Source organism: Egretta garzetta, unplaced genomic scaffold (genome assembly GCF_000687185.1).
Source record: "Egretta garzetta isolate BGI_Z169 unplaced genomic scaffold, ASM68718v1 scaffold203, whole genome shotgun sequence".
Lineage (NCBI taxonomy): Eukaryota > Metazoa > Chordata > Aves > Pelecaniformes > Ardeidae > Egretta > Egretta garzetta.
Window position 1 is genome coordinate 21777 of NW_009259235.1, and position 12743 is coordinate 34519.

The 12743-nt window shown below is 45.0% G+C and overlaps 1 protein-coding gene across 1 annotated transcript; it reads left to right on the plus strand.

The window, feature by feature from the left end:
* The first annotated feature begins 8548 nt into the window (after positions 1-8548).
* On the plus strand, positions 8549-8728 carry CTXND1 (cortexin domain containing 1). Its single transcript, XM_035891455.1, has one exon. The coding sequence runs from the start codon at positions 8549-8551 to the stop codon at positions 8726-8728; it is 180 nt and encodes a 59-aa protein (XP_035747348.1).
* The last annotated feature ends 4015 nt before the right edge of the window (positions 8729-12743 follow it).

The following is a 12743-nucleotide window of genomic DNA, read 5'->3' on the forward strand; positions in this document are numbered from 1 at the left end:
CTTTGCTGCAGTGCAAAATTTCCACATAGCTTTGCTTGTAGTTCTGCTGGCTAACAGCCACAGTTTAATTTACAAAATAACTGGCAGGACCAACAGGCACGTTTGTCTCCTACCACAGGATTTATGCAGCAGAGAGTTTAAACAGCAGATACTCCATTAAAATGAGTTCATATCATATCTATTCAGACCTTACAAGCTTTGGCTTAAAAGCCAAAGCCATTTGTTTTTCTAAGACTCCCTTACGTTTGCGACTCACCGTGATGAAAGGGCATGCACACATTGTGCATCATAGCACTGGGTGATAAGAAAAGCAGCTTCAGACTCCTTATCAAACTACGCATTGAATGAAGGATGGTCCTGCTGCTGACAAACTTTCCTTCTCAAGCCCATCTAAACTTTGCATATCATAGGTATTGCTTTGCATTTTCCTGGCATCATCTATTAAAGGATTTCAGGACCTGATGAATCAATGTTCTCAAGGGCCCCCCGGGTGGAAACAAGTACCGCAAGGAGGACGGGTTGAACCATGTTACAAAATCACTGCAGCTCTCACACCCACAGCAGAAAAACAGGGAACCAAAGAAATGTCCCCGCAGCGCACACAGGAGACATGGGTCCCCTCTTCCCAAGGCTGAGCTGGGCTATTGGCTCGCATGTGGCCCAGAGCCTGCCCAGCTGAGGACAGTACCAGGGAGATGTAGGAAAACCACACAAACCGGGGTCTGAGGGAGCACTGGGTGTCTGTCCTTCTCCTGCTCCCCTGTGGATTGTAAAGCAGCAGATAGAAAGACAACATTACAGCCTCAGTCCTGGCTTACCTGCCCTTGTTTAGCTAGTATACATTGCCTAAGTCCTAGCACTTCCCACCATCATGCCCAGTAGCCAGCAACCCATAAGGTCCATCACTGATTCTAACCCCCTTTCTTATCTCTGAACTACCATTTCCAGTCTCTGAAAAGGGTTCCTAGATGTTCTCTGGCTCTCATTTCAGCAAAGTTTAATGAAGGATTATCCATGCAAGTTGAACTTTGGGAGACTGGAGGCACTTCTCTCCAGGACCCAACTGTCCATCAGTGAGCTCAATAGCTCTAAGCAGCTACTTGCTCCCAAGCACCACCTCTTTTTTCTTTTGTTGACAAATAATACCACATGCTCCTCAAGCAAGTGAGAAATGATTGTTTGATTTAGGATGTTCTCAAATTATAAGCAGCCCACAGTTATTTTAAGTGTACGTTGCACCTTTTTCTCAATAAAGATTAATGTTACTTTTGCCACGGGATTACGTAAGAAGGAAACATTTGTGCAACAGCAGTTCTTAACACTTTCCCCAGACTGATTTATGTGTTTACCTGTTTTCAACTTTTCGGGCACTCGTAAATGATGTCTTTAGTCTTCAGAGGGAATATTGACACCAAGTAATTTATGACTGGCTAAAAGCAAGTGTGTTGAGGAAAAATTATTTATCTTTTGACCAAAACTGAGCAGGCTAGATTGAATAAATGAGTTTGCATAAACAAAGCTGGGGGTAAAAATTTGAAGTCAATATGTAAAGCAAGCAAAAAAAAAAAGCCCAAACCAAAAAGCCAAACAGTGGGTTAAAAACCAAAGATTAAAGCTGCCTCTGTGCTACAGGTACATAGGAGAAATCATGCTGATAGGAAGTTAGAGTTACTGAAATATTGATTTTCTGCTGAACGAACTGTAAGTATAAAAGGACAATTAATTTTTAAATTAAGGTAGCGGTCATATTATTGCTCTCTGGATATAGAAAGAAGCTCATCTGTCTATATCTATCTACAGCATTTGACTCTGTGCTCAGAGGCAGCAAGTTTTTAATCGAAACTAGATTGTTAAGAATATTAGAGTAGGATTAAGTGTCCAGGCTCCTCTTTTATAGATTTGAACTTCAAATTGAAGGCAAGTTCATCTGAAACACACACAAAATACATTCCTGAAGCAGGACTTCACCTTCCTTGCTGACCATTCTCCTCTACTCCTTTGCCCAAGCAACACCCTGTCCTGCTGAGTCCCCTCACCTGGGATTTGGGGTCATCTTTGGCTTGTTCTTCTCTCCAGCCTTCACATCTTAAAACTCCTTTTCATATCAACATCTCAGAGTAGTCATCCCTGCAGGCATCCTGAAAACTATCAGGCAGGCTCTTACCACCTCACAGCTTTAATTAGTACAACCTCCTCCCCTCCAGCTTTGACAAATGTCTCTCTACCAAATCGTACTGCAGACATCAGCTCCTGCTCCTTCCTTCAGAGCTTCTCCCAGACAAACATGAGTCACCCCCCTTCCAAGGGCCACAACAGCCTCTCTCCAGCTCTTCCCACCACCTATCTCCATTACCAAAAGGCCAGTCCACACTTCCCTTTGGCCCTCATTCCAGCATCTGTCACTTAGTCAGCACCCAAATCCCCTTCAAAGATGGGAGAGGAGCCCTGCAGAGGCTGTCTGCAAAATAAAACTCGCTGTCCTGCTGGTACTCAAGGTGTTTGGTTATTGGCATTGGGTCCCCAGCCATGACCTGTCTCACCATGTGCTCCCCAAGCCAAACATTGTCTTTTCTTCACACTTAGACTCTAAGTTCCCTGGAACAGTTGCTGTCATTTTGGCCAATGCTCAGAGAGACCTTCGCATGGTAGAGATGGTCCATGGCAAAGCCCTGATGCCCATGCAGCAACAAATAAAAGTAAGGTTTTAAGCAATCTTTCTATGAGTAGGTGAGTGGTGCTGCTGGAGGGGTCAAGGCTGACCACCATGGGTACCAGTATCGCACACGTTTGAGTGCCAGGTCCAGCCCCTCACTCTCTGGCCTAATTAGGGCTGTAAGCATGAAAGGTCATCAGACACTGAGTTCCCCAAGAAAAACAAGTTTTCTTACCGAATGGCTGACTGTGGTGGTGAGGCAGGGCTTGAGGAGCTCCGTATGAAAGTGTTCTGGGCTCCACACCATAAGAAACTTCAGAGAATTAGCAGAATTGAGTGGGAAAATGGGTTTGTCATCCAGCAAGTTTTAAGGGTTTGTCTGGTTAAAATTATTTTGCATGCATATGAAAAAGAATATAATCCCAAATTGAACTGAAAAAAATCCAAATAATTAATAGTTTTTAAGTCCTGGTGCATCAGTTCAGATCAATCAAATGGTTTTGCTCAAGCAACTGAAATGTTTCACTTAAATTCTCATCATTTTTGTAAAAAAAAAAGATAAAAAATCCAAACTAACTGAAGATGCAGACTCCTGAGCAGTATCCATTCAGGCCTGGTTGATTTGTCACTATAAATTAAAAACAGGTTTTTTTGCTTGTTTAAGAAGAAATAAGGATATGACAACTTTGGGCTCAAACGTTGCTCTTTGTATCAGAAATGTTCTTCTAGGTAATGTCTGACAAATGAATCCACCCTGCATACGACTGTATCCGATTGCCTCAGGCTGTCACTGAGCGATTCCCAATGGCTTAATGAATCCGTAACGCCCACATCCTGCGTGATGAGCAATGGCGAATATTTTTTTTTTTTTTCCCAGAACACGCTGGTGAGGAGAACTGCTTCCAGGTCTGGGTAGACATGAACCCGAGTGGAGCCTGAACGCCGTTAAAGCCACACTGACTAACAAAACTTTTAAAATATGACTACAGCCAGGATTTTAACTCCACAATGCTGCTATGCCGGGATGTGACAGGCTTCCTACCCAGGTCTGGAAGGTAAGGATCTGCTTGCATATATGAAATCACAGGGTTTCCCATCCCTCCCCTCCTTGCACATCTATTGGTTTCGTAAAGAAGCACAGAATAAGAAAGATAATATTTTGAAATATATCTTATGGGTTGGGGTGACTGGAAACATGATTAACCAGCATAGGAACTGGTATGGCTTAGACCAGCTGTCTTCAATATACACGGTACATTATTGCCTTATATTTAAAGTGTCAGTGCCAAGATTGTCAGGTTTGGAAAAAAACCAACGTGTTTTTTAAAGTGTCTTGCATAGGTAAGGATGATCGCAAAATTCAGCCGCATCGATGAGCACGAGTCTTAACGTAGAATCTGTAACAGAGCTGGTACACTAGAGAGGATGCCAATCCATCTCTGTCTGCTTGCGTACACAAGGTCATAAAAAATGACTATGTCCTCTCTTCTATGGCAATCCCTCATGAAAAGCGCACTGGGAAACACAAAACAAACAGCAGAGCAAAGACCAAATGCTGGGGACAGATTTTTTGTTGAGGTACCCAGGTTCTTTATCCCCAGGCCATGGTCCCTGACTGTTGCTGCACATGGCTGCCAGGCTGCAGGGTCTCCTGACTGCAAGAAAGGTCAGACAAGAACAAGCTGGGGGGGATCAGGGCAACAAAACGAGATGATGCCGACCCCTCTGAAGAGATAGAGCGGCTGCCTGGGCCTGGCCCTCTGCAGTCCACAAGGAGCCAAGTGCAGGGTGTCACTTCTGGCGCGGAATTACACTGCCCACCACGAGCCAGCGCAGCTCCATCCCTGGGACTTGAGGCTGCCTGCAGCACCCAGCTATTCGCGGAGTCAGAAGGGGAGAGACTGCACTGAAACAGCTGGGGATTTACAGAGGAACATACACTCAGGACTGCTAAACTGCCTAATACTTTGAACCAGGGATTGCCCTTCTTCATCTGTTGGCTTTGTTTAAACCAAATTATGTTTTCAACAAATCTGAAGAAATTAAAAACATACAATTCTACAGCTCAGTGCTGACAAGCTGGAAAAAAAAAGTTATTTTCTACAATTCAGCTATTCAGAGAGAACTTGATCATTCAAGTATGAACCTTTATAATTATTTCTGGTAATCTTTTTTTTTTTTATACTCCCCACACACATATGCTGTCAACATTGGCTGTGCTGGTAAATAAGAGCAAAACATCCAACCAAGCAGTCTGTAGCCGGAGCAAGAGTTAGTTTCAATAGCACTGATGGATTTCACACCCAGACTGGGACCTGCAAAACCATTCCATGCACAGCACATCCCCCCGTGGCTGAGGCAGAGGGGAGGACATGCAGGCAAGGGCCTCCTCCAGCATGGACCAACTCTGCTTCAACCTGTAGGACTCTTCCACACCCCCTCCAAGCCTGGGCTGTACCACCAGGCACCAAGGGAATGAAAAGGGAGGCTGAGGCACTGGCCAAGGAATTGGAAAATAAGCGGAAGTAGTTGTTCAGCTATTACAGAGATGGAAGACCACCAGAACCTGGCAGAGCACCGGGAGTGGCATGTAGCCACTGTACCCTTGCTCATGCATGTAAGCACATCGTTGCCATGCAGTGGCCACAGCTGTCTGTGCTGGGAGACGCAAGGCACATCGGATATTCACGTAGGAACAAGCCTGTTCCCTCCCTGTGCACTGGTGCATCCCCAGGCAGATCCCTACCTGCAGCGATGCTAAAGGGTTTTTAGGAAATAATAATCAAACAGCATATCCATGGTAAAACCAGGGAGCTGGACTTTCTCAGGGGGAACCAGCCCTGGTGAACATGTGCAGATAACTCCTTTCACATCTGGGGATCATCTTTTGCTGGTGCCCAGATGCCTGATCTAGAACAGCGGTATGTTCCAGCAATAATAAATTAATCTGGAGACAACTGCCTCAGGCACAACCCTGTTCCAGCACCCAGATCTGTTCAGCACCAATAACTGTCTCTGCATGGCCGAGCCTGCTGAAATGCCATTGCAATAACCAACAGCACAGAACGCCACCAAATGCCTCCCGACACCGCCTCCACCACGCGACTCGGACAAGCGCGAGCACTATGTCGGTGCGGCTCTGACAAGCGGGATCCGCAATGGAGGTTTCCCCCTCTGACAACGCTGGTGCACGGACAGGTGAGCAGTCAAGCTGCAAGCAAGGAGAGCAACTTGGAAAGCCAGGCCCTTCTGGCCAGCCCCAAGAAATACATTCTCCATCACTAGTGACATACGGCAGAATAGCAGTCACAGCATAGAAATGTTATCAAGTTTATGGGGAGAGCAGAAGGAGGGAAGACGTGTGACTTATACAACCTCAAGAATACAGCTTATTAGAAAAAAATATTTATATTCCCGCTGAAAATGCTGACCTTTTGGCAAAACAGATCAGCCTAAACCTGAAACCATTAGATTCAAGCTGTGACTAATTTCCTGTGTGATCTGCAGCTCAGATGCCATACGCTTTCACCCAGCTCTCTGGGTAAAGCTTTCAGCCTGCCGTATCCTTCCCATAAAGTGCTTTTCTCTTCCAGTAGGAGAGGGGAGTGCATGACAGCACAGGGGTTTCGTAGGAAACATCATCCAGCCCTGTGGGCAGAGGCAAGCAGAAGGACGCAGCACTTGATCCACAACTCCCATGAGATTGTGTGATGCCAATTTGAAGAGAAAAATCCGCAAGGGATGGATCTCTTCTTGAAACCTCAGATCATTTTCCAAGTAAACGATTCATCTTTTAGAAGAAAGAACATTTGATTGAACATGCAGTTTTTTCAAAGATCAGTACCGATGGAAATTACCAGGCAGTTCTGATACTCTGCAGGAGGTAACTTCGGGTGGAATAGCACCACATGGTACAGCAGCCAGAATGTCAGGAGGGAAAAATCAAATCCATCCTTGCTGGACCTTCACAAGAACGTACTTCAGGAAGGACTGGGTTACATTATTAGTTTTGATAACTGTTTTTTCTTCTGCTCCACAAAAAAAAAAGTGTATCCACACTTAATACGCAGCCTTGACTTGATTGTTTTTCACCAAATGAAGTTATAAACTGTAACGTAAGATCTCTTGCCTGGTGAAATAGTGGCACTAATCTCTTCTGATCAGACCTCTGATCAGGCCAGGTGAGCAGCACAAGTCTGACCCCACTCCTCAGCGACTCCCTCATGAGCCCAAACTTGCTCATCCATCCTAAGGATCCGAGTGGTACATACACGCGACGTCTGCTTGGTTTCATTCACTGTCATCAGCTTCTCTTTCATCTCTTTGCTGCAGGACCAGCTGTCACAGTAATTTCTGTGCTTTCAGGAAATTAAAAAAAAATCTGTTGTCCTTGTGCTTAAAATAGACTAGAGGGCCCAGCTGATTTATACTTGCCTTGTAGGATCCAGGAGGTGGTGAAATTGGAAAACAACTTGAAAAGGAGTAAATTATGAGACAGAGAAGAAACTGTGAACTTTTACAATAAAAGATCCTCAGTTCACCCTGAGAAAAATTCGTAGGGCATGAGAGTTCAGGAGTCGCTGGGACACCCACTCATCGCTGGCACGGCACGATGCTGCAAGAACACGATGCTCCAGCCAGATGGGAACCACTACTGAAATAGCCCTGCCAGCCTCAGCAGCTCACTGGAAACATAGCCAGGCAGACTTGGTTGTGCAGATAAAACCTGGACCTGGGATTTCCTCACTGCATTCATGCAGTTACAGAGAGCAACTGGACCATTTGATACCCAAGTTTCACCCAATTCTCCCTATGGTTCGATATCTTCTCTTTCCCATCTGTCTTCTCCAAATGAAGCAGGGATCAGTTCTCAGGTTGATTACTGCATCTGATGTGAATGACTTTTTGTTGTTTCTTGTTTTAAAGAGGGATTCCATATTCCTGCTCTTTCACAGTGGTAACTCTCAACACTTCCACCTCCCACCTTGACCAAAGGTGGATGTCAGGAAAAGTTTCCCCCATCCCTGGGCAGCAACTCAGCTCCATGAGTCAAGTCAGTTCCTCTCCTTCAGCATCATCACAGAGCACAATTTGTGTTAGCAGCTAACGAACTATCCAGAGGCAAACGAGAGTCAATCTCTGCTGAAGCCATTTTGGTTACGGATTCAGATGATGAGGTCAGAAGAGACCTTCAGCTATGCAGACATCTGCATCAAATAAAATAATCCTTGTACTAATCACATAGTCCCCTGTACCTCTCTGGGTGATAAAACACCCACTTAACAATTATATTGCTCCTAAAAAATCTTCTATTGCCTGGAGAATGAGCACCAGAGATTAAATGTTATGGAAAATAAGTATGCATAATTTTCACTTTGCTTTGTGCCAGTGAGAGACAGGGAATGTTTGGACAGAGAGGAAAATTGGGATAGAAACAGTCTGCTCTGCCATTTGTCTGCTCTTTCACACTAGCAGAAGAGAGGAAATATTTTTGTGGTTGGGAAATGCTGAGACAAGAGCAGCATCTGTACCTCTTTGAAGAGATGATATTTCACATGGATGGTGTTCATTCACCACCGCTTCTCTTTTCTTTGTTAACATCTCTTTTTATTGTCTAATATTTTAGCAAGAAGCGTTCACGGGCTAAATTAAGGTGGAGATGAGGTTTCTCCTGTTCACAGCTCTCAGCTATCCAAGCTATGACATTTCCAGCTGGTTTATTCCCCTGCAAGAATATATCCTATATATACATATATATATTCTGTTTCCAGTTCTATTCCCGAGTTTCCCCATACTTAGAAGCAACAATCACCCATGTCTGACACTGTGTTTGTTTTGCAGGTGGTTGATGATGTTAAGAGTAAATATAAACCCAGATGAAGAGCGGCATAAGCGATGGAGGGACCAACCCCAGAGCCTGTGTATGTCGATGTGGACAAGGGACTGACTTTAGCGTGTTTTGTCTTCCTCTGCCTCTTCTTGATTGTGATGATTATTCGCTGTGCAAAAGTCATCATGGACCCTTACAGTGCCATCCCTACATCTACATGGGAGGAGCAGCATCTGGATGACTGAAGGAACTTCACTAGACAGAGCCATAAAATGCTGCGATCTGGGAGGCCTTTTCCCACCAGGAAGGCCAACACACAAACAGCCATTTTCAGATATGCAGGGCAACGGCAATATCTCTAAGAGCACATAGTGTCAATGATTCTCGCTCAGCAGATCAGGATATCAGCAAGCCATTCTGGCAACACAGTTTAATACTATGCAGCAACCCTTATTTTACTGAAACCAGTTATCATTGTAACTCAAGTAGCACAAGACTCTCCAGACTTTTCCTAATATAAATCTCAGTCTAGCACAGTTTGTCCTCCCCTCAATATCTCCCACAAATCCAGGGTAACCATCAGAATTTGGAAAAGCAACAAGAACATTTTGTCTTTCTTGGAAATAGATTGCTTCAAATATCTTCCTCAGTCATTATATTTGTGTTTTGAAAAAGGCCCAGATTTTATAATTTCGCATCCCAGAGCATCACTAAGTAGAATGCAGAAGTGCTCGGACTACAGCTCCCAAGGGGGTCATGAACCACTCTTGACCCTGTAGCACCACCTTGCTCTATCCTACCCATGCAAACACGAGGCATTTTATCATCTGCCACAGGCCCATGGATTAGCCAGATGTGTCAGACCACTTACGATGAGCCTGGTAGGAACCAGAAGTCCATGCAGCAGAGCTTGGACGCTGCTGGTTTCAACTACATAGAACTTGCTGTGATTTTCAAAGCGTGATTTCCACATGCAGCTTCACCCATCTTTTGTTTCAGGTGCACTTCAGTGGGATGGCACACAAACAGAATGACGAAGACAGTAAGCAAGAGGACGTTGCTCCTCGCTTCGTCACTCAGACTCCTCAGCATAACAGTTACAGTAACATACAATAATACGCATTCTACCTCGGAGAAATTCAGCACCTTTAAAAGAGGAGTTTTTCCACAAATTTGTAAGGTGAATAGCTGTACCGTTCCTTCTCTCAATTCATTAAGACAGCCATTATGCAAGAAGGCATAAGTGAACGAGGAAGCTTTAGAAATTTATCATTTACCTTTTGAAGAGTGGGGACTGAGGGATTCTGATGTCCTCTATCCCCCAAATTCTAACCTTTGCTCGCAGCTGCCTTTTTAGTGACATCTTTGGTTTAAGGGATCGTAAGGAGTTGCTGAAGCAATACGGAGTAGGTACTAGAACCACAACAAGCACCATGAGCAGACAGGACTTGAAAGCACAAATCTGCAAGAAAGGCGTTTCACTATTTCTCCTCTACCTTACTATCCTACCTGACCCCCAGGTTCTCGCCATAAAGCAATGCACAGTGGGCAAGAATGGTGGAGACAAAGACTGGGACAAGGAATCAAGAGGTGGGCTCTGTAGGTTACTATTCTCAGCTCTGAGAGATTTGTTTGACGATCACACAGGTCACTTCTTTATGTGCCTCAGTCTACTCATCAGTGAAATGGGTACAACAATGTTAACTTCGCACATTGTTTTGTCTGTCTCATAATACCAGAAAGCACTTGGAGAGCCTTAGGTAGGGGTGCAGAAATAAGGTATTGATTTGCAATGCTTCCTTGTGAAACTAATGCACAAGATCTGAATCTCAGTGTACAGAGAGGGAGAGGTCTTGTCCAGACCTCCATTTACTCTTTCTTTAAGACTGTAGCATTTTGAGCCATGCCAAATGGCACCTGGCTTTATTATATATTCCACTGATTTCTGAGGACAGTCTTGATATAAGGTGCTCAGCACTGTGATTACAGAGTTCCCAAAATAGCAGGCTATGAGGCATGTGGAAATTTTTGCATGGATCTTTTGCACTGAACAATTTTTGCTAATCTCTGTTGTAGGAGATCCCATTGAGGAGGCGGGACATTTGAGGATTGGCTTTAATCCTGGTATTCTCTACCAAGAGACTGCCACTGCTTCAATCAGCCACTGCAGATTGCTCATCAGGCTGCTATTTAGCCTCACTTTCTGCTAGCCAGTTAATCACCAGTAACAGGGCTTTATCAAGCGTGAATGTTAATGCTCATCACACTTTGAGCAAATGCATTGGTGTCTCTTGTTCACGAGTGTGTCTATCTGTACCACATGACTGGATGCCCTAGCTCAAAGAAGATTGCTTCTGTTCCCTGGGGTAAAGTTTAGAACCCATTTTTTTTGTCAGCAAAACTCATATCCCACCTTGACACTGGTGGGGCTGCTTACAGAATAAACAACAACAAAAAAATGTATTCCCAGGCTAGAGACACTTCCAGTTTGCCGGTCACCTGGCTGCATTCACAGCCAATACAGAGCAAGACCAGAGCTTGTCACCACCCCTCCCAGTGCCAATGCTCCACTCAATGCTTATCTGCATGCAGAACTCTCTGGCTTTGCCACACGTCACCAATAAGCCCCCATTTAGCTAAGGGCTTACGCAGGTGCTTCAGTTTAAGCCTCTGAGCAGGCTGCCTAACAACGCAGGGCCCAGGGTCAGGCATGTGCTGTGTCCTTGGCAGAGCAGGGACAGCAGCACACAGCCCTTGCAGGAGCAAAGCCCAGGTGAGAACAAAGCGTTACAAATGCTGGGGAAGCAAATTAACAGGTTTGCTTTGTGATAATGTTTGCCACTTCTCTTTCTCCTCTGTTTGTCCAATGTACAAACTATTTCATGGATTTTCCTGAAGATCCTAAAGGAAAGATCCCTATGGGTAGCTCTATTTTTTAATAGAAAGGTACTTATCTTCCCAGCACAGCCTGTCAAGCCCATCCTTCTGTTGACAAAAAAAGGTCTCCATAAGCATCTACATATCCATGTACAGCCGTTTCACATGACTGTAAAAGTCAATGCGATTGTTTTTCTATAGATAATGTAAATGCATTCTGACTTCTGCCTTCCCCCACTGGTTACAATCACACCACTCTAACCAAAAGCAATACTAAACATCATGCTGAAAGTAGAAATTTTGTCTTCCTTGCATTCAGAGCTGGGACTTGCCCACCAGAGGTGCACCATCGCAGCTCCTGTTCAACGCCAACCCCACCAGCCCTGTTGGCAAAGCTGCGCTCCCAGCCAGTGGAAGGTCTGTTTTAGCAGGGGCTGCATCCCTGGGCTTGGTAGTAATTTCAGCTGCATGCAACAAGTGCCTCTGCTAGTTTTGGTTCTTTTTTAAATCATTATGCCGTACTACCAGCAATTGCACTCAGAGGAAAGGATTCAAACTCGTTGCAAATGTATTTATCTAACACAATAAACAGCTTCAACATGGAAAGTTCTCTTGTTGTCTCTGTTGTGGTTCACTTCTAGTTGCCAGGATCTCTTAAAAACCACCCACAACACAGCAACAGGGTTTTCAAGAAAGATACAAGTTCCTGACAGCACTCCTTGGAATGTGGGGGTGAGAGTAGAAGCTGTTCTCTGTGTAGCAACATCACCACAGACTCTCAGGAGCTCAGGGGGGAGCTGATGGAGCTCCCAGTGTTCCCGTGGCTCTGCTGGGAGTTCACCCCTCCAAAGGGGCTCTTTCAGGCTGTTCACCTGGTCAGGAAGAGCACCGAGTCGAGCTTCAGTTCAGTGGGGGACTGCAGCACCCTGTATTTCAGCAATTTGTCATCAGTAACAAACTGCATGCAGAAGAAACAGGGCCATTGAGATTGGAGTCCTTCCCACCAGCAACGGAAAATGAAGAGTGTGGAGCATCTGTGGGGTCCCTTTGAAAAAGCCATAGAGCACAGGATATGCTGAGTAAAAAGCACCCAGGGAACCCCTCCTCCTGAAAAAGATGAAAAGACAAATTTCTAATGCTTTCATCTTGTAAGAGGACTCTGTTGCCTGAAAGTTGGGCACTTTCTATCTACTTGGCCCTGCAGCAAGTCCTCTGGCAGAAGGAGCTTTGCACCTGCGACCCTGTTTGCCACAAAGACAACCCCCCCCCGATAGATTATTAACCATGTCCTAGTCAGAAGCAGAGCCTGGAGTCTTTACACTGTTTTCAGAGCAGCTATTATGGTTAACATAAGAGCAGACCTGAACTGAAGCCAGCAGTGGC

Coding starts and splice junctions, on each gene's coding strand:
- CTXND1 (XM_035891455.1), top strand. CDS start 8,549: ATGGAGGGACCAACCCCAGAGCCTGTGTATGTCGATGTGGACAAGGGA.